Source organism: Mesoplodon densirostris, chromosome 1, assembly GCF_025265405.1.
Source record: "Mesoplodon densirostris isolate mMesDen1 chromosome 1, mMesDen1 primary haplotype, whole genome shotgun sequence".
NCBI classification, from domain to species: Eukaryota; Metazoa; Chordata; class Mammalia; order Artiodactyla; family Ziphiidae; genus Mesoplodon; species Mesoplodon densirostris.
In genome coordinates, this window is record NC_082661.1 from 146,065,331 (window position 1) to 146,084,197 (window position 18,867).

At 38.7% G+C, this 18,867-nt stretch overlaps 1 protein-coding gene across 1 annotated transcript in view; it reads left to right on the forward strand.

Annotated features, from left to right (window-relative positions):
- SCFD2 (sec1 family domain containing 2) overlaps positions 1-18,867 on the forward strand; it is a 395,362-nt gene that overhangs the window by 14,313 nt on the left and 362,182 nt on the right. The window contains exon 2 of the mRNA XM_060109985.1: positions 988-1,156. Coding sequence (XP_059965968.1) covers positions 988-1,156 — 169 coding nt within the window. The remainder of the gene's footprint in view (positions 1-987; positions 1,157-18,867) is intronic.

The following is an 18,867-nucleotide window of genomic DNA, read 5'->3' on the forward strand; positions in this document are numbered from 1 at the left end:
GGTGCTGACAATGATTCCTTGGATTTATGGTTTAGTCTTTTCTACCTAGTTCTTCTGTGCAATTAATATGACATGGCAAAAACAATAGAGATAGACATTAGGAAGTAAAATATTAATTGATTTGAAGTGGGTGGGATCAACACAAGTTGATTTGGCCAGTCCCACCCATTGTTGGAATCATGTCTTCCAAGCATTGGTGGCTTTTGGAAAGATAACTTGGTCTCATGGAAAAAGCATTAAACTGTGTCATTGGTCTTGAATTTTAATTTGAGCTTATTAATTCATTTGTTATTAAAAGAATTAATATATGTAAAGCACCTAGAGCAGTGCCTGGTACACAGAAAACACTGTATAAATGCTTTTATCACTGCAAACTGTTACTATTCATTCATTTGTTCTTTCCTTCATCTAACAAATAATTAGTGAGCCTACTAGCTGCCAAGTTGCCTGCTAGACATGGTGGGTAGAGGGTGAACTAGATAAATGGTTGCCATGATGAAGATAAACTTCTAGCAAAGGGGAGATCTGCTATTCTTGGTCAGGTCTCTAAGCCTTTCTGGGTCTTAAGGTCTTCATCAGTAAAATAAAGAAAATCCTTTTAGCTCTAAAATTTCAGGATAGTGTCATCCTATCACGCCATTTACCTGACCTTCCAAATGTTTATTATTTATTTATCCACTAAATACCTATTGATGCCTACCATGTGTAAGCACTATGCTAGGTGCTGGGAATTATAGCAGTAACCAGAGCAGACACAGTGCCTGCTCTCAGGGACCATTAAGTCCAACACACAAGACATACATTTTATAGGTAATTGTGAGATTGATTAGTGTTACTAAGGGCAGAATGTTAGGTTTATGTTATTGATTTGTGTAACAGAAGCTAAAAATGGACACTGTTTTTGATAGAAGGGGTATTATAGAACATTAATTTAGCTGCTTTTTCCTCCCATTTTGTGAGTTCATATTTTCTTGTTTGCTTAAACAGGGGCGGTTGGACATCATGGAGACAACTTGGTGGAGAAGATCCTTTCAGTGCTTCCCCAGCTTCCGGGCCACACCAATGATGTGATGGTTAACATGGTGGAACTCACTGCACTCCAGGCCGAGGAGGAGAATCAGAATATGGTTGCACCCGGCTGTCTCGCACAGTCCAAGTAAGATGTGTAGTTTTTTCTCTCATCCTTTTCTTTCTCTTCCCTTTTCTTTCTCTTGTAGATTGTTCCTGTAGAAAGGAAGCAATGAAGAATCAGTCTGGTTGAAAAATTCACAGTGGATAGCATTTAGAAAAAAGAATTTTCTCTTAACTTTGAAATAACCGTATTCATTAAACAACATAAGCCAAAAAGTATGGAATTTTATAGAGGTGTCATTTGGATGTAATAGAAACTTGTTCCCAGGGTCAGCTAAGTGAGTCAATTTATGCACCCACAGACAGCTTCACATGGAGTTGAGGCTAGGCTTACTCAATTTCTCTTTCCCAGTTGACTTATCCACATGGCTAAAATACTGCCCACATAGCTCTGAAACAGTGCCATCTTTTTATATGGAAATGATACACTCTTGAGCATCAGCGTGAAATGTTTTTATTTCTACGTATACTTTTTCCCATGGTTAGAGAAACCAGAGAAAGAAGATGAGGTACTTTATGTTATGCAGAGTTCCAAAAATAAAAGAATATTTCTTCAGAAACATGACAATAAAAAGATACAATAGTTACCTTTTCTACTTCGTCCTTCATCAAGAGTTCTTGAGAAAAAAAAAATATATTGGGAGAGAAAAAATGTGTGAGTATCCGTTTCCCTTATCTCCAAGTTTTAAACAAAACAGGGCTTTTCAGCCTTATAGTTTCCAGTCTTAACAGTAACAGATACATTTGGAATTTCCTATCATATTTGGAATGAATTTCCAGCTCCTGAAGTTTTCAGCTTTTTTGTAGTTAGTTAATGACATTTACTGGATGCCCAGTGTGTATGGGCCAGTGTGGGAAGAAAAAAGAAAGTTCTGTACCCTGTCTTTTTTGTATGCTTATGCACACAATAAAAGCAAAGGCCCTGTGCTCACTTTGGCAACATATATACTAAAATATAGGCCTAAGGGCTTGAAGCTATGCAGACCCAGAAGTAATTATGGTTGGAAATATTTTTAGCTGCTCAGAGGGCCATTCAAAAGTTAATTTTTAAGGACTTACTATGAACCTTACTCTGGAGTAAGTAATATGAAGGACATAGAATAATATAAAATATCATTCTTGCCTTCAAGGAACACTTTTCTTATTCTAGTCATGATTTAGATACAGGTACAATTAAAAAACAGTAGAATCATATGAAATCAAGACTCATGTGTCTACTACAGATTATAATTCCTGTAAGTGAAGTAACAGGTTAATGTGGTCTTTGTAGATCAGTGTGGGCTTTGTGGAAATGGTGGCGCTTGATTCAATTATGTCTTGAAGGATTTAGAAAAGGAAAGAGGGCTAGCATGAGCATAGGTGTGGAACAAGAACGGTCAGGGCCTCATGTGATAGGTTGTGAGGAAGAAGGACATCTCACTGGACACCACTGCCATCAGCTCTATAACATTTTTCAGGACTTAACTGTGTGCCATGCATGTTCCATGCATTTTACATTTGGGAAGTCATTTAAGTTTTAAAATAACCCAATGAGATATGTGTCTTTATTCCATTTGACAGATAAGGAAGCTGAGGCAGAAAGACATTAAGTAACATAGCTAGCAGGGCGTGGAGTTAGAATTCGAGCCCAGAATGTTTGATTTCTGAGCCACTGTCTTAACTTATATGCTGTGTATGCAGGGGCTGGAGAAGCTAGGCTCATGAATAGCTGTAAAGAGACATGAGAGAGAAAAATAGGGTTACTTCATGATTTAATTTGGGGAGGCCTGTTTGTTCAACATAATGGTTACACAAACAACAGAAATCAGTTTTGGCTAATTTCAGCAAAAAGGGAATTTATTAAAGGGGATTGGAAAGCTAATAGAATCAAAGGAAGAACTGTTAATCAAATTTTGTAAAGGACTATACAGTTCCAGGGCCCTAGGGGGCAAGAACTCAGGAAAAGCTCTTCAAGGCACTGACACCAGAGAGACTGAATTTTAACTGCTTTCTGTCTTGAGTCATTCTGCTTATGAATCAGATTCCAGGGGAAAAGGCAAGATTGGCCTACCTTGGGCCTTGTGGTCACCCTTTGCCCAGTGGGGGTCGGGAGCAGTTCATACTGACTGAGAGTTGTGTCAGGATCGGATGGCATGGCAGATGGGTGGTTCTTCAAAGGGAAACTGAAACATTTATCAGAAGAAAGGGAAAGGGATACTGGGCAGGCAGAAAGAGTAGATGCCCCTTAATAATAACAGCACACACTTAAAGAGGACTTACTGTGTAACAGGCATGGTTCTGAGCACTTTATGTATAGTAACTTATTTAATGCTCACAACATCTCTATGAGGTGAGTTCTACTATCATACCCTTTTATAGATGAGGAACGAGGTTAAGTAACATGACACACACAAGTGATGGGGGCCTATATTTGAACCCCGGCAGTTTGGCTCTAAAGTCAGTGCTTACTGTTACCCTATGCCACCTCCACAGAAGCCTAAGATAGTTACAAAAGGAACATGTGAGCTCCCCAGAGAAGGTGGCAAAAGAGAAGAGTTGAATCCATCTTTTTTTTTTTTTTTTTTTTTTTGCGGTACGTGGGCCTCGCACTGTTTTGGCCTCTCCCGTTGCAGAGCACAGGCTCCAGACGTGCAGGCTCAGCGGCCATGGCTCGTGGGCCCAGCCGCTCCGCGGCACGTGGGATCTTCCCAGACCGGGGCACGAACCCGTGTCCCCTGCATTGGCAGGCAGACTTTCAACCACTGCGCCACCAGGGAAGCCCTGTGTTGGGTCTTAGTTGCTGCGCACGGGCTTTCTCTAGTTGTGGTGAGCGGGGGCTACTCTTCCTTGCGGTGCACAGGCTTCTCATTGTGGTGGCTTCTCTTATTACGGAGCATGGGCTCTAGGTGCACGGGCTTCAGTAGTTGTGGCACACAGGCTCAGTAGTTGTAGCTTGTGGGCTCTAGAGCACAGGCTCAGTAGTTGTGGCACATGGGCTTAGTTGCTCCGTGGCATGTGGCATCTTCCGGGTCCAGGGCTCGAACCCATGTCTCCTGCACTGACAGGCGGATTCTTAACCACTGCGCCACCAGGGAAGTCCTACAAGTAATATTTTGATTATGGCCAATTTATTTAACCTTGACTCCTCAGCATTCTTTCTACCCCAAGGTTAGTCCAAGGCTTAAACCAAACCAGTCTTGGAATCCCATTTTCCTTGCCAGTGGTTGCTTTAGAAATGGGGAGGCAAAAGAAAAGTCTTCTTAGGGTTTCTTGGTCAGGTTTCTTTGCTTTTGAGAAGAGATTCAAGGAAGAGACATACTTTCCCTTTCCTCTTACACTTCTCCCCCAACTCCCAGGACTCTGATGTATATCCTGAAACTGCGACAGACCTTGTTGCTCGCAACCGGAAGTTGAAGGTAACACACTGAAGGTGGTGTGGCCAAGGGTGCTACGGGCAAGAGCAGCAGTGGGTTACAGTGAGGTGTCTGGACTTCGTATTATGTGGGAGAGTATGTTTCCTTATTAAGTCAAATTGACTTGCTCTTGTCTACTACTTGCAACCAAAGTCATCCTAACTGACACACTTTCCGTACTTCAGCTATAAGATGAGGGCATTGGCTTAAATGACTTCTAAGGCTTTTCAGTTTAAAATAAAAATTCTTCTCAACTGAGTACCTGCTGTGACTCAGCTCTGCTTCTGAGCACTTGAAACTAAGATCATTCATATGTATTTTCCACTCCTGGTCTTTGTTTTTAGTGGGTGCCTTTTCTCTCATTAGACTGTGAGCAAATGTTGCCATGGAATATGAGCTTTCGGTGCCATTGAAGTATGAGAGTGTGGTCATAAATGTCAGAGGAAGTGATAAGTTCTAGAAGGATCCGAAGAAAGCTTTAAGGAGAGCAAGTTTGGTGAAATAGTGAGACCAGAAGTCAGGTTGCCGATGATAAAGAGGTAGGTAGTGAGAAAATTGTAACCAAATAAAAGCATACAGCAATAGTTGGGAGAAAAAAATAGTACTTTCTTTACAGTTGCTTTGAAGACTGAGGGAATTGTGCTGATTAATTTCTTTGCAAAGAGATATTGAAATAAATTACAGCTGTCCTAGTGTATACTGTACTTTTGTCAAAATAATAATAATCACTACTATCACCACCCCCCAGAAAGTTCTTAGTGAAATGAGTGTGAGGCTAAAAAAGTTAGTACTAAAATGCAAAACAGATGGATGCTTGTCTGCAATGGAATAATCTTTAAACAAGTATCTGACTACGATTTAAATCTTGACAATCAAAATTTATTGCTAAAATAATTTGTATAAAAGGTTGTTTATAATGATAGCAATTAAAGTTACTGCCAATGCAGATGAAAAATTGATAACTTAAGTGCATTATAACATGGCTTTCCAGTTCCTGGCCATTGGTCCCTGGATTATGTGGAATATTTTGTCCAAGAGGAGGCAGAATCTTTTCTGTTCTTATGTTTTTCTTCTGTTGAACTGGGTTTCTATTCTCTGCCCCAGCTCCAGTCTCCTAACCTATTACTTTTTCAATTCCTGAAGCACCCTTACCCTGATGCCTCAGGGAAGTCCCTAAAAAAGCAATATTTTAAGTCCAGTTTTCTTGTTAACTTTTATGTTGGAGGTGGGAATGTTTTTTCTTAGACTATAGAGCAATGGAATAAATAGAGTAGATCTTAGAGTAAGAGACAAATGGCAGCAGTGGTTTTACCCTAAACACTGATGAGCCAATTTTTTGTTAACTTTCACATTGTTAAGTAACCTGATAATGGTGTATATTAAATCACTAACTCAAAGTCAAAAATCATTAAATTACCTGGGGCTTCCCTGGTGGTGCAGTGGTTAAGAATCCACCTGCCAATGCAGGCGACACGGGTTCGAGCCCTGGTTCGGGAAGATCCCACATGCTGCGGAGCAGCTAAGCCCATGCACCACAACTACTGAGCTTGCACTCTAGAGCCCGTGAGCCACAACTACTGTGGAGCCCGTGCTCCACAAGAGAAGCCACCGCAATGAGAAGCCCGCGCACCGCAACGAAGAGTAGCCCCTGTTCGCTGCAACTAGAGAAAGCCCGTGTGCAGCAACGAAGACCCAATGCAGCCAAAAATAACTAAATAAAAATAAATAAATTCATTTAAAAAATCATTAAATTACCCCTAAGTAGTGGTAATTTTTTTCTTCTTTCTTTCCTTGGTTTCCAAATACCAATTAAATATTACTGTTAAAGACACTAACATTTTTCAGAGGGAAGAAAGGTAATTTTTATTAGAGCGGAATCAGAGATACTACTTTGATTTTAAATTTACCTGCAGGTAGAATTACTGAACTCAGATGGAAACATTAAGTAACTGTATATTTAGTGTTGACTTTGAGGTGAAAAGCCAGCACACAAGACGGTGTGTCATCACATAGAAGTGTTATGAACGACCTTACTGTTGGTACAGACTGTGGGCATCTTCTCTTCCCCACTTGGACCTCCCTGCAAAAATGACATTTTATTTTATTTTATGTTTTTATTTTTTAAGTAAACATTGCAAATTGAGTAGGAGAAAGGCTTACCTCTTCTCAGCATACAGTTTGCTATATTTAACTTTTTTCAGGGAATTCTAAAAATCATCTAGTCTCAGTTACAGGTTTAGAAAACAGAATTGATGAGTAATTTGTGGATGGTGGGGTGAAATAAAGCAGGGTTCTTTTCTGCAAATGAAGGGATAAGAGTGTCCACTAAGAAATAGTTAAATAATTTAGTATGCCAGAGACATTTAAGTTATATTTCTTGATAAAGAATTGTTTAATAGTACTTTTCATAATTTTTTAAAAATGCATGTTAAGAAAAGAAGGTTTGAAGGTAGAAATTCTTGTTCTACAATTGCTCACATACATGGTGTTTGTTAGTTAAGGAATGTGCAGGCAATCCCCAGAATCTTGTTCATATTGAAAAATTTTAAATGATTTGTGGTCTCCATGTTGTGAGAAGACTGAACTCTGGGTCACTGTGGCTTTGGGATCCATAATCTAAATGGAAACTATGACTCCTTTAAATAAGGCCAAGAATGCTCTGAAGTTAGTAGCTAAAATGGAAAAGGAGGAATGGAAAGACTCATTACATTTGAATGACAAGTTCTTAATTAGGTTGATGTTCACTGCCAAGCAAAAATTCACAAGTTTAAAAATCTAACTCCTGGTGAGTTAGCCAACCACAGCCTTTATAGGGGTGCTTCTAAGTCTTATGTTATAGTATAGACCAGGGTGTATTCAACAGTGTGGTAGAAAAGGCCTTTCAGAGGAGATGTCTTTCAAGCAAAGACCTCAGTCAAGTAAATTGTAAGCCTTGTGGATATCTGGAGCTAGAACACTCCAGCCTAGGGAAAGGACTAAGTGTTCAAAAATAACTCATTGTGGTATTAATTTGCTTTCTGCTAATGGTTCATGATGTTGAACATCTTTTCCTATACTTATTTTCTATCTGCATATCCTCTTAGATAAAATGTCTCCACATCTTTTGCCCACTTTCTAATTGGGATTTTTTTTAATATTGAGGTTACATAAGCCTTTGTCAGATAAGAGAAAGTGCAAATACTTTCTCTTGGTCTGTGGCTTGTCATTTCATCCTCTTAACAGGGTCTTTTCACAGAGCAGAAGTTCTTAATTTTGATAAAGTTCAGTGTATCAGTTTTTTCTTTTATGGATTGTGCTTTCGGTGTCAAGTTTAAGAACCCTGCCTAACCCTTATTTTCACTTCATTGAATCACTTTAGCACCTTTGACAAAAATCAGTTGAGCATATTTGCTTGGACCTATTTCTGGGTTTTCTATTCCATTTATCTGTATGTCTGTCTCTCTAGCAGTACCACACAGTCTTGATTACTATAGCTATACAATAAGTCTCAAAGTCAGGTAGACTGATTTCTCCATTTTAACTTCTTTTCAAAAATGTTTTTGCTATCTTAGTTCCTTTGCCATTCTATATAAAATTTAGAATAATCTGTATATATATATATAAATATTGCTGGAATTTTGATAGAAATTATATTAATAATTTATATTGCAATTTGGGGAGAGTTGACATGTTGACTGTTGACTCTCACACTTATGAGAGAAATTTGGTATTTCTCTCTATTTAGGTTATCTTTGACATTTTTCATCAGTGTGTTGTACTTTTCAGTATACAAGTCTTATACAGTACACATGTTTTTTAAAAATATTTATTTATTTATTTATTTATTTATTTATGGCTGCATTGGGTCTTTGTTGCTGCGTGCAGGCTTTCTCTGGTTGCGGCGAGCAGGGGCTACTCTTCGTTGCGGTGCACGGGCTTCTCATTGCTGTGGCTTCTCTTGTTGCGGAGCGTGGGCTTTAGGTGTGTGGGCTTCAGTAGTTGTGGCACGTTGCTCAGTAGTTGTGGCTCACAGGCTCTAGAGCGCAGGCTCAGTAGTTGTGGTGCACGGGCTTAGTTGCTCTGCGGCATGTGGGATCTTCCCGGACCAGGGCTCGAACCCGTGTCCCCTGCATTGACAGGTGGATTCTTAACCACTGCACCACCAGGGAAGTCCCTGTATACGTGTTTTTGTTAGATGTATACATTAAGTCTTTCATTTTTTGAGTGATTATAAATGATATTGTAATTTTATTAGTGTCCACGTGTTCATTGATAGTGTATAAAAATATAGTTGATTTTTTAATGTTTATCTTATATCCTACAACCTTGCTGAATTCACTTATTAGTTCTAGGAGTTTATCTGTTAGCTTCCCTGGAATTTTCTGTGTAGATAATCATGTTGTATGAAAATATGATCAGTTTTATCTATTCCTTTATGGCCTGCATGCTTTTTCCTTTTAACCTTATTGTCCTGGCTAGAACTTCCACCATTATGTTGAATAAGAATGGTGAGAACAGATATCCTAACCTTATTCCCAGTCTTAGGAGAAACGCATCAGTCTTTCATCTTTAAATATAATGCTAACTGTAGGTGTTTTAAAAGATGTTCTTTATCCATTAAGGAGGTGTGCATCTAGTTCTATTTCACTGAGAGGTTTTTTTTAAAATCATGATGGGTGTTGAATTTTGTCAAAGTCTTAAAGATTTTTGCATTCATATTTATGAGAGATATTTGTCATTTTATTTTTTGTACTGTCTTTTTTAAAATAGGGTAATACTAGCTTCAAGAAATAAATTGAAAAGTATTCCTTCCTCTTTTATTTTCTGGAAGAGATTGTGTAGAAATAGTATTAATTCTTAAATCTTTGGTAGAATTCCCTAGTGAAACCATCTGGGACTGGAGACTTCTATTTTGGAGTTTTTAAATTCCAAATTTAACTTGCTCAATAGTTATAAGACTATTCAAATTATCTATTTCGTATTGGATGAATTGTGATGATATACTTTGAGGAACTAGTGTATTTCATCTAAGTTGTCAAATTTATATACAGTCAGTCCTCTGTATCTGTGAGTTCCGCATCTGTGGATTCAACCAACCATGGATTGAAAATATTGGAAAAAAAATTCCAGAGAGTCCCTAAAAAGCAAAACTTGAATTTGTCATGTGCTTTCTGTCTTTAATTGGTGTATTTAGATCATTTAAATTTAATGGAATTATTGAAATGTTAGGACTTGAGTATGCCGTTTTAATTTTTGCTTTCTGTTTGTTATCCTCTGTCTTTCATTTCTGTTTCTTTAATCTAACCCTCCTGTCAGTTACTTGAACATTCTTTAAGAATTCCATTTGATTTATCTGTAGTGTATCTCTTTGTATAGTTTTCTCAGTGGTTGCACCAGTCGTTACATTTTTTATATACATAACTTATCACAATCTATTGGTGTTGTTATTTTACCTGTTTAAGTGAAATGTAGAAAGCTTACCATGCATTGTTTCCCTTTACCGTCCCACACTTATAATCATCTTAATATTTCCTCTGTATACGTTTAGAACTGCATCAGTGTTAAAATTTTTGCTTCTATTAGTTTAGAAAACTGAGAAGAAGGAGTGCTTGTTGTATTTATCTATATTTTTGCTTACTGTTTTCTTTATTCATTATGTTTCAAGATTTCCTCTTTTTTCTTTCCTTTTTAGAGAATTTCCTTTAGCCATTCTTTTAGAATAAGTTTGCTGATGACAGAATCTCTTAGTTTTCATTAATCTGAGAATATTTTTATTTCCCCTCATCTTTTTTAAAATAAATTATTATTATTATTAATTTGTTTTGTTTATTTTTGGTTGCATTGGGTCTTAGTTGTGGCACGTGGGATCTTCGTTCTGGCATGCGGGATGCAGCATGCAGGCTCTTCACTGCAGCATGCGGGCTTCTCTCTAGTTGCGGTATGCGGGTTTTCTCTCTCTAGTTGTGGTGGGCAGCCTCCAGGGTGCGTGAGCTCTGTATTTTTTGGTATGCGGGCTCTCTAGTTGAGGTGCACAGGCTTAGTTGCCCCGTGGCATGTAGGATCTTAGTTCCCTGGCCAGGGATCAAACCTGCATCCTCTTGCATTGTAAGGCAGATTCTGTACCACTGGACCACCAGGGAAGTCCCTCCCCTCATCTTTGAATGATATTTTCACTGCATATATTATTCTGGGTTAACAGTTTTTTTCTTTCAACACTTGAAAAATGTTGTGCCACTTCCTTCTGGCCTCTATGGTTTCTAATAAGAATCCACTGTCATTTGAATTGTTTTTCCTCTATAGTTAAGGTATCATTTCTCTTCCTTTGCCTTTAGTTTTGCGAAGTTTAATTATGATGTGTCTTGGTATTGATTTCTTCGAGTTTATCCTGTTTGTTGTTCACTTAGCTTATAGTATCTGTAGGTTTATGTCTTTTGCAAATTTGGGAGGTGTTCAGCCATTATCTCTTCTAGTACCTTTTCAGCTCCACCTACTTTCTTCTTCTGGGATGCCAGTGATAGGTATATTAATTTACTATTGCTGCTGTAGCAAATTACCACAAACTTAGTGGCTTAAAATAACACAAATTTATTCTCTTGGAGTTCTGGAGTTCAGAAGTCTAGAATCAGTCTTGTAACCCTAAAATCAAGGTGTTGGCAAGGCTGGTTTATTCTGAAGACTACAGAGTAGGTTCTGTTCCTTGCCTTTTCCAGCGTCTAGAGACTGCCTTGGCATTCCCTGACTGGTAGCCACATCATTCTAATGTGAACTTCCATTTTCACATTGCCTTTTCCTCTGCCTCTGCCTCCTCTTGTGTCCTTCTTATAGGGACTATTATTATTACATTGGGCCCACCTGGGTGGACTTTTTAATTGAAGCATTATTTATAAAATTGTGAAATGTACAAATGAAATCATATGGTATGTACTCTTTTGTGTCAGGCTTTTTTCGCTAAGCATAATATTTTGAGATTCACCACATTGTTTTTATCTCTTTTTAATGCTTTGTAGTACTATTCCATAGCATGAATATACCACAGTTTGTTTAGCTGTCTTAAACCTCATCTGTTTCTGGTTTTCTACTATTATGAATACAGTTACTGTGAACATTCTTGAAGAAGTGTTTTGGGGGAGATACACTGTCATTTCTCTTTCATGTTAGTGGAATTGCTGGGTTATACTTCCATTTCAGTAGAATTGCTGCATTATGGGGTTAGTATTTGTTTAGGTTTAAAAGAAACCACCAGGTGTTTTTCTAAAGTGTTTTTACTATTTTACACTCTCACCAGCAACAGGTATGGGTGCTGGTTGATCCACATTCTTGACAAGATTTGGTATTGTTCATTGTTTTGGAATGAATTGTGTCTCCCTAAAATTTATATGTTGAGTCTCTAAACCCTAGTACCTCAGAGTGTGACTGTATTTGGATATAAGGCCTTTAAAGAGGTAATAAGTTAAAATGAGCCCCTTAAGGTTGCCCTTAATCAAATATGATTGGTGTTCTTATAAAAATAGGACATACATAGAGACACAGAGAAAGGCATTATGAAGATGTAGTGAAAAAGGTGGCCATCTGCAAGGCAAGGAGAAAGGGCTCAGGAGAAATCAGACCTGGTGTCACATTGATCTTAGATTTCTAGCCTCCAGAACTGTGAGAAAATAAATTTCTGTTGTTTAAGCCATCAATCTGTGGTATTTTGTTGTAACAGCCTGGGCAGACTAATACATCTATCATTTTAATTTTAGTCATTCTTGGGGGCATGACATGGTATCCCATTGTGGTTTGAATTTGCATTTCCTTTAGGACTAATGATACTGAGCACTTTCTCATGTACTTATTATGTGGAGAAATTGGAACCCTCATACCTTGCTGTTAGGAATATAAAATGGTGCAGCAGCTATGAAAAAAAATTTGGGAGTCCCTCAAAAATTAAACCTAGGGTTAATGTATGACTCAGCAATTCCATTCCTAGGTATATACACAGAAGAATTGAAAACAGGTATTCAAAGAAAAACTTATACATGAATATTCATAGCAGCACTATTTCCAATAGCCAAACGTTATAAAAAACCAAATGTTCATCAAAGGATAAATGGATAAACGAAAGTGGTATATCTATAAAATAGAATATTATTCAGCCATGAAAAAGAATGAAGTACTGATACATGCTACAGTGTGAATGAACCTCAAAAATATGATTCTAAGTGAAAGAATCCAGTCACAAATGGTCACATATTATGTGATTCCATTTATATGAAATACCCAGAGTAGATTAATCCATAGAGATAAGAAGTAGATTAGTGCTTGTCTGAAGTGGGTGGAAAGTGACAGAGGAAAAGACCGCTAAATGAGTATGAGGTTTCCTGTAATACTGAAAATGTTTGGAACTAGATAGAGGTAATGGTTATACAACATTGTGAGTGCAATAAATGCCACTGACTTGTGTACTTCATAATGGTTAATTTTATATTATTATGTATATTTCACATCATTAATAAAAGTCATTGAATAATGTAAGCCATGGTGAGAGATCCTTAAATAATCTCACATTCAGTTCTTTAATACACATTTAGGTTTGGTAGATTATATACTTGTTTTCTAAATATTTCAATTTCCCTCCTTTCCCTCTGGTTACTCTCCTGCCGCCCCCAAGCAAGGCCACCCAAGCAAGGCCTGGCATTATTGCTTGTTTAGGCCTTTGGTGTATAGGCTGAAGCCATGCTTTAAGAGGGAACGCGTGGTTGACATCTCTTTTTCTTTGTCTCAACAACTGGTAATGTTCAGCCTAAATCCTGGCGTGAAGATGAGACAGGGCAGAGCTCAGCCAACTCTTAGTAAACCTAAAACACGAGTGGAAATATACCTTTGTTGTTGTAAGCCTCTGAGATTTTTGGAGTCATTTATTATCACAATATTACCTAGCCTCTCTTGATTGAAACATCAGGTAATAAAATACCAGGGTGGTAGAATTTCAGGTGACTTTAATCTCCTTTTATATTTATGTATTGTTTGAATTCTTTTAAACATATCATTTATGTATTCAGAAAAAAACAATAAAATTGTATTTACTGTGGAAAATATTTAAAAGTTGAAAAATAATTAGGAGCAATATTTTTGCTAGTAATCTTCCATATGTTGTTAATAATTATTCTTACTGATAAACTATAAACTCATAGAAGTTACGAATTTCATTTTACAGAGTGAATGCAGTACCCTCAGCACTTTGGAATTTTTAATAAATTATGATTATCTGCATTTATAATTCCAAATTTTTTCCCAAAGTGATATCAGTTTAGAATATTCAGTGTCTGCTTAATGACTCAGTTTAATCAAGTATTTTCTAAGGATATACCCTGGGCAAGACCTTCCTCTTATTTAACATTTTGCCCATTTTCATAACTGACAATTAAATTATTCTCTTTGGCAAAAGCACGGACCCCAGAGTTTAGATTTCTCTATATTTTTTCAAAACCTAGAGATTTTGGTCTTCTGGAGAGAAAACAGTATTTCATAAGGGTTTAGTGTGCATCAGAGATTAGCTATTTTACTGAAGTACTTAATTCAGTCATCCAAACAGTCCTTAAAGTGAGTATCATTTTTATCTTTGAAAGAAGAAAAATCTTCACAGAAGTTATTAACTTGTTAAAGCTTACAGAGCTGGCAAAGCTGTGCCCTGGATTTTGAGCCCAAGTTCTAATTACAGAACTCTTCTTTTTTCTTGTACTAAAAACAGACTCTATATTTGTACTTTGTTTACAGAAGGCTGTTACTTTATATGTGGAATAATATCACTTTATTTTCCTGTCAGGATTATCCTTACTTTTCTTTTTCTCTTTTTCTGGGATTTTATCACTGAGTGATACATTGCATAACTATTCCAATTATGGCTTTTCCAATATTAGAATTCAATTTTGATAATTGCTTTTTGGACAGTATTAACGGTGGAGTGAGAAAAGGGATTTTCAGGATATAGCCCCAAACCATTATTGCCCAACACTAGTCTGTGACTACATTTCTCCTTTTCTGTGAGGAGCACAATATAGGAGTTTCTGAGGGCTTTACACAATTTAGAGTTTGGCTTTATTGTAATTTAGGATTTTCGTTGCTTCAAGGATGCCCATGCTTTAAAAAATGTCAAGTTCCACAAGGAAGAAGCCACAGGTCTTCAGAGCCTATGTTTTGTACAGAGAGATTATTCTGAGCATTTTAAATTTAAATTGTTTCAGAAGCATGCAGCATAATATTTTCTTTTTTAAAAAATTGAGGTATAATTGAGGGACTTCCCTGGTGGCGCAGTGGTTGAGAATCCGCCTGCCAATGCAGGGGACACGGGTTCGAGCCCTGGTCCGGGAAGATCCCACATGCCGCAGAGCAACCAAGCCCGTGTGCCACAACTACTGAGCCTGCGTTCTAGGGCCTGTGAGCCACAACTACTGAGCCACGTGCCACAACTACTGAAGCCCGCACGCCTAGAGCCCGTGCTCCACAATAAGAGAAGTCACCATAATGAGAAGCCCGTGCACCGCAACGAAGAGTAGCCTTTGCTTACCACAACTAGAGAAAGCCTGTGCACAGCAACGAAGACCCAACGCAGCCAAAAATAAATTAAAAAAGAAAAATTGAAGTATAGTTGATTTACAATATTATATTTTATGTGTACAACGTAGTGATACAAAATTTTATAAATTATAACTCCCCTTAAAGTTATTATGAAATATTGGCTATATTCCCTGTGCTGTACAATATATCCTTGTATCTTATTTATTTTATACATAGTAGTTTGTACCTCTTAATCCCCTAACCCTATCTTCGCCCTGACCCCCAAACTGGTAACCACTAATTTGTTCTCTATATCTGTGAGTCTGTTTCTGTTTTGTTATATTCATTCGTTTGCTTTACTTTTTAGATTCCACATATTAGTGGTGATAACATACAGTATTTCTCTTTCTCTGTCTTATTTCACTAAGCATAATACCTTCCAGGTCCATCCATGTTGTTGTAAATGGCAGTATTTCATTCTTTTTATTATGGCTGAGTAGTGTTCAATTGTATATACTACATCCTCTTGATCCATTCATCTGTTGGCTATTTTAAATAATGCTGTTATAAACATTGGGGTGCACGTATCTTTTCGAATTAATGTTTTCATTTTCTTTGCTGTATACCCAGGAGTGGAATCCTGGATCATATGTAGTTCTGGTAGTTCTATTTTTAGTTTTTTAAGAAACCTCCATGGTGTTTTCTATAGTGGCTGTACCAATTTACATTCCCACCAACAGCATACTAGGGTTCCCTTTTCTGTACATCCTCATCAACATTAGTTACGTTGAGTAAAAGTGGCAAGAGTGGACATCCTTGTTTTGTTCCTGATCTTAGAGGAGATGCTTTCAGCTTTTCACCATTGAGAATGATGTTTGCTGTGGGTTTGTCATATATGGCCTTTATTATGTTCCCTCTTTGCCCATTTTCTGGAGAGTTTTTATCATAAATGGGTGTTGAATTTTGTCAGAAGCTTTTCCTGCATCTGTTGAGATGATCATCTGGTTTTTATTCTTCGATTTGATGATGTGGTGTATCACACTGATTGATTTGCATATATTGAAGAATCCTTGCATGCCTGGGATAAATCCCACTTGATCATGGTGTATGATCTTTTTAATGTATTGTTGGATTTGGATTGCAGGTTTTTTTTTTTTTTTTTTTTTCGGTACGCGGGCCTCTCACTGCTGTGGCCTCTCCCGTTGCGGAGCACAGGCTCCGGACGCGCAGGCTCAGCGGCCATGGCTCACGGGCCCAGCTACTCCGCGGCACTTGGGATCCTCCCAGACCGGGGCACGAACCCGTGTCCCCTGCATCGGCAGGCGGACTCTCAACCACTGTGCCACCAGGGAAGCCCCTGCAGGTATTTTTTTTATTCTTTTTTCTGTTCAGCATCAGTGATTTCCACTACTCTGTCTTCCAGCCCACTGATCTGTCCTCTGTATCATTTTGTCTACAGTTGACTCCTTCCAGTGTATTTTTCATTTCAATTATTGTATTCTTCATTTCTGTTTGGTTGTTTTTATATGTTTTCTAACTCTTTATTAAAAACTTCTGACTTTTTACTCTGTGCATCCATTTTTCTCCTGAGTTCTTTGGTCATTTCTACCATCATTACCTTGAACTCTTTCTCAGGTAGATTGCCTATCTCCACCTCATTTAGTTCTTTCTTCTTCTGGGGTTTATCTTGTTCCTTCATTTGGAATGTGTTCCTCTGTCTTTTCATTTTGCCTAACTTGTTGTTTTTATTTCTGTGTATCTGGTGTGTTGGTTACGTTTCCTGACCGTGGAGAAATGGCCTTTTGTAGGATATGCCCTGTGTGTCCCAGCAGCACACTCCCCTCTTATCACTAGAACTATAAGCTCTAGTGGTGCCCCCTATGTTGGCTCCGTGGGTCTTTCTTTTCTAGTGGGCTGAGTACTATTGGTGGTCTGGTTGGCACAGCTGGCCCTGGTCCTGTTGGTTGCCAGGCTCTGCCTTCTGCAGAGGCTACTGGCCACTGGTTATTGGGGCTGGGTCATGGGCGGCTGGCTGTGGAAACATGGAGAGTCCCTGGGGTGGTGCTGGCCTGCAGATGGATGGGCCACGTTCTGCTGTGGCAGAAGTCCTGTGGCTGGTGTCTGCCCATTGGTGTGTGACATTGGTCTCAGGGCTAGTTCCTGTCCTATGGTGGATGGGGCGGAAGCTCAGGGGTCCTGGGGCTAGTGCCATCTCACTGGTGGGTGGAGCCATGTCTTGGCCCACTGGTGGGCGGGACTGGGGCTCAGGGGATCCTGGGGTTGGTGTGCCTGCCCACTGGTGGATGAGGCTGGTCCTGAGGCTAGAGCGGGCTCTCTGGTGGGTGGGACCAGGCCCTGGGGCTAATAAGGTGGAGGGAGAATTTGAAAGTGTTGCTTGTCAGCACCAGATCGTTCCACCTAGAATGATCTCCCCAAAATGGCTGCCTCCAGCATCCATATTCCCAGAGTGAGCTCCAGTTGTCTCCTGTCTCTCTGGGAGACTCCCCAGGATCAGCAGAATGTTCTGACCCTGGCTCCTTTCAAATGACTGCTGCTTCGCTGGGTCCCAGAGAGTGCGAGATTTTGTGTGCATCCTTTAAGTGTGGAGTCTCTATTTCCCACATCCTTCTGGGTCTCTCTAAAGCAAGCCTCACTAACCTTCAAAACCTAGTGTTCTGAGGGCTTGTCTTGGTGATGCTGGACCCCTAGGCAGTGGAGTCCGATGTGGGGAGCCTGTTGTGTGGAGCAAGGAGCCCGTTGCTTCTTGGGGAGAACCTTTGCAATTGTGGGTTGCCCACCCAAGGGCATGGGTCTTGGCTATACCATGCCTCCACCCCTCCTACCTTTCTCATTGTGGCTCCTTCTTTATATCTTTAGCTGTAGAAGATCTTTTCTCCTAGATTCTGGTCTTTCTCATTAATAATTGCTCTGTAAACAGTTGTAATTTTGGTGTGCCCATGGGAGGAGGTGAGCTCAGAGTCTTCCCACTTCACCACCTTGGCCAAGCTCCCAGCGTAATTTTTAACTTAGGAAGTGTTGTTAGCATTTAGGTGCTTGGTATTATTGAGTTTTTTTCCTTGCATTTATTTAGAACAGTGTTTCCAAACTTTGTTAATTGAAGAGTACCTTATTCATACACTGACCTTTCAAAGCTACTTGATATTTTTCTTTGAATTGATTGATGCCTTAAAATTTTTTTTGCAAAATTTTTTTTAACATACAAAAGAGTGGCAAGAATAGTACAAGAAACAACTTTTTTCCCCCCGTGAACCATTTGAGAATAATTTGCCTGTGCCCATCACTCTCAAATCCTTTAGTGTGTACTTCTCTCAAAGAGAGATTCTCCCCTCTAATCTCAATCACGAAATCAACACTGTTGTACTACTACCATCTAACCCACAAATTTTGCCACTTATCTCAATAATATCCTTTATCAAAGCAAAAGGATATCGGTCAGAATCACACAATGCATTTAGTTGTCACGTCTCCTTAGTGTCCTTTATAACTGTTCCTAAGTCTTTCCTTGATGTTCATGACCTTGACACTTTTGAAGAGTACAGGCCAGTTATTTTGTAGAATGTCCCTCAGTTTAGGTTTGTCTCATGTTTCCTCATAATTAGATTCAGATTATGCATTTTTGGCCATCGCATGCAAGTGATGCTGTGTTCTTTTCATTGCATTCTGTCAGGTGGCACACAATTTAACTTTGACCATTCATAGTGATAACTTTGATTACTTGATTAAAGGAGACATTTTGAGATTATGTAAATATCCTTTTCCTCATCAAACTTTAACCCACCGCTTTAGCATTTATTAGTATTTCTTGGCT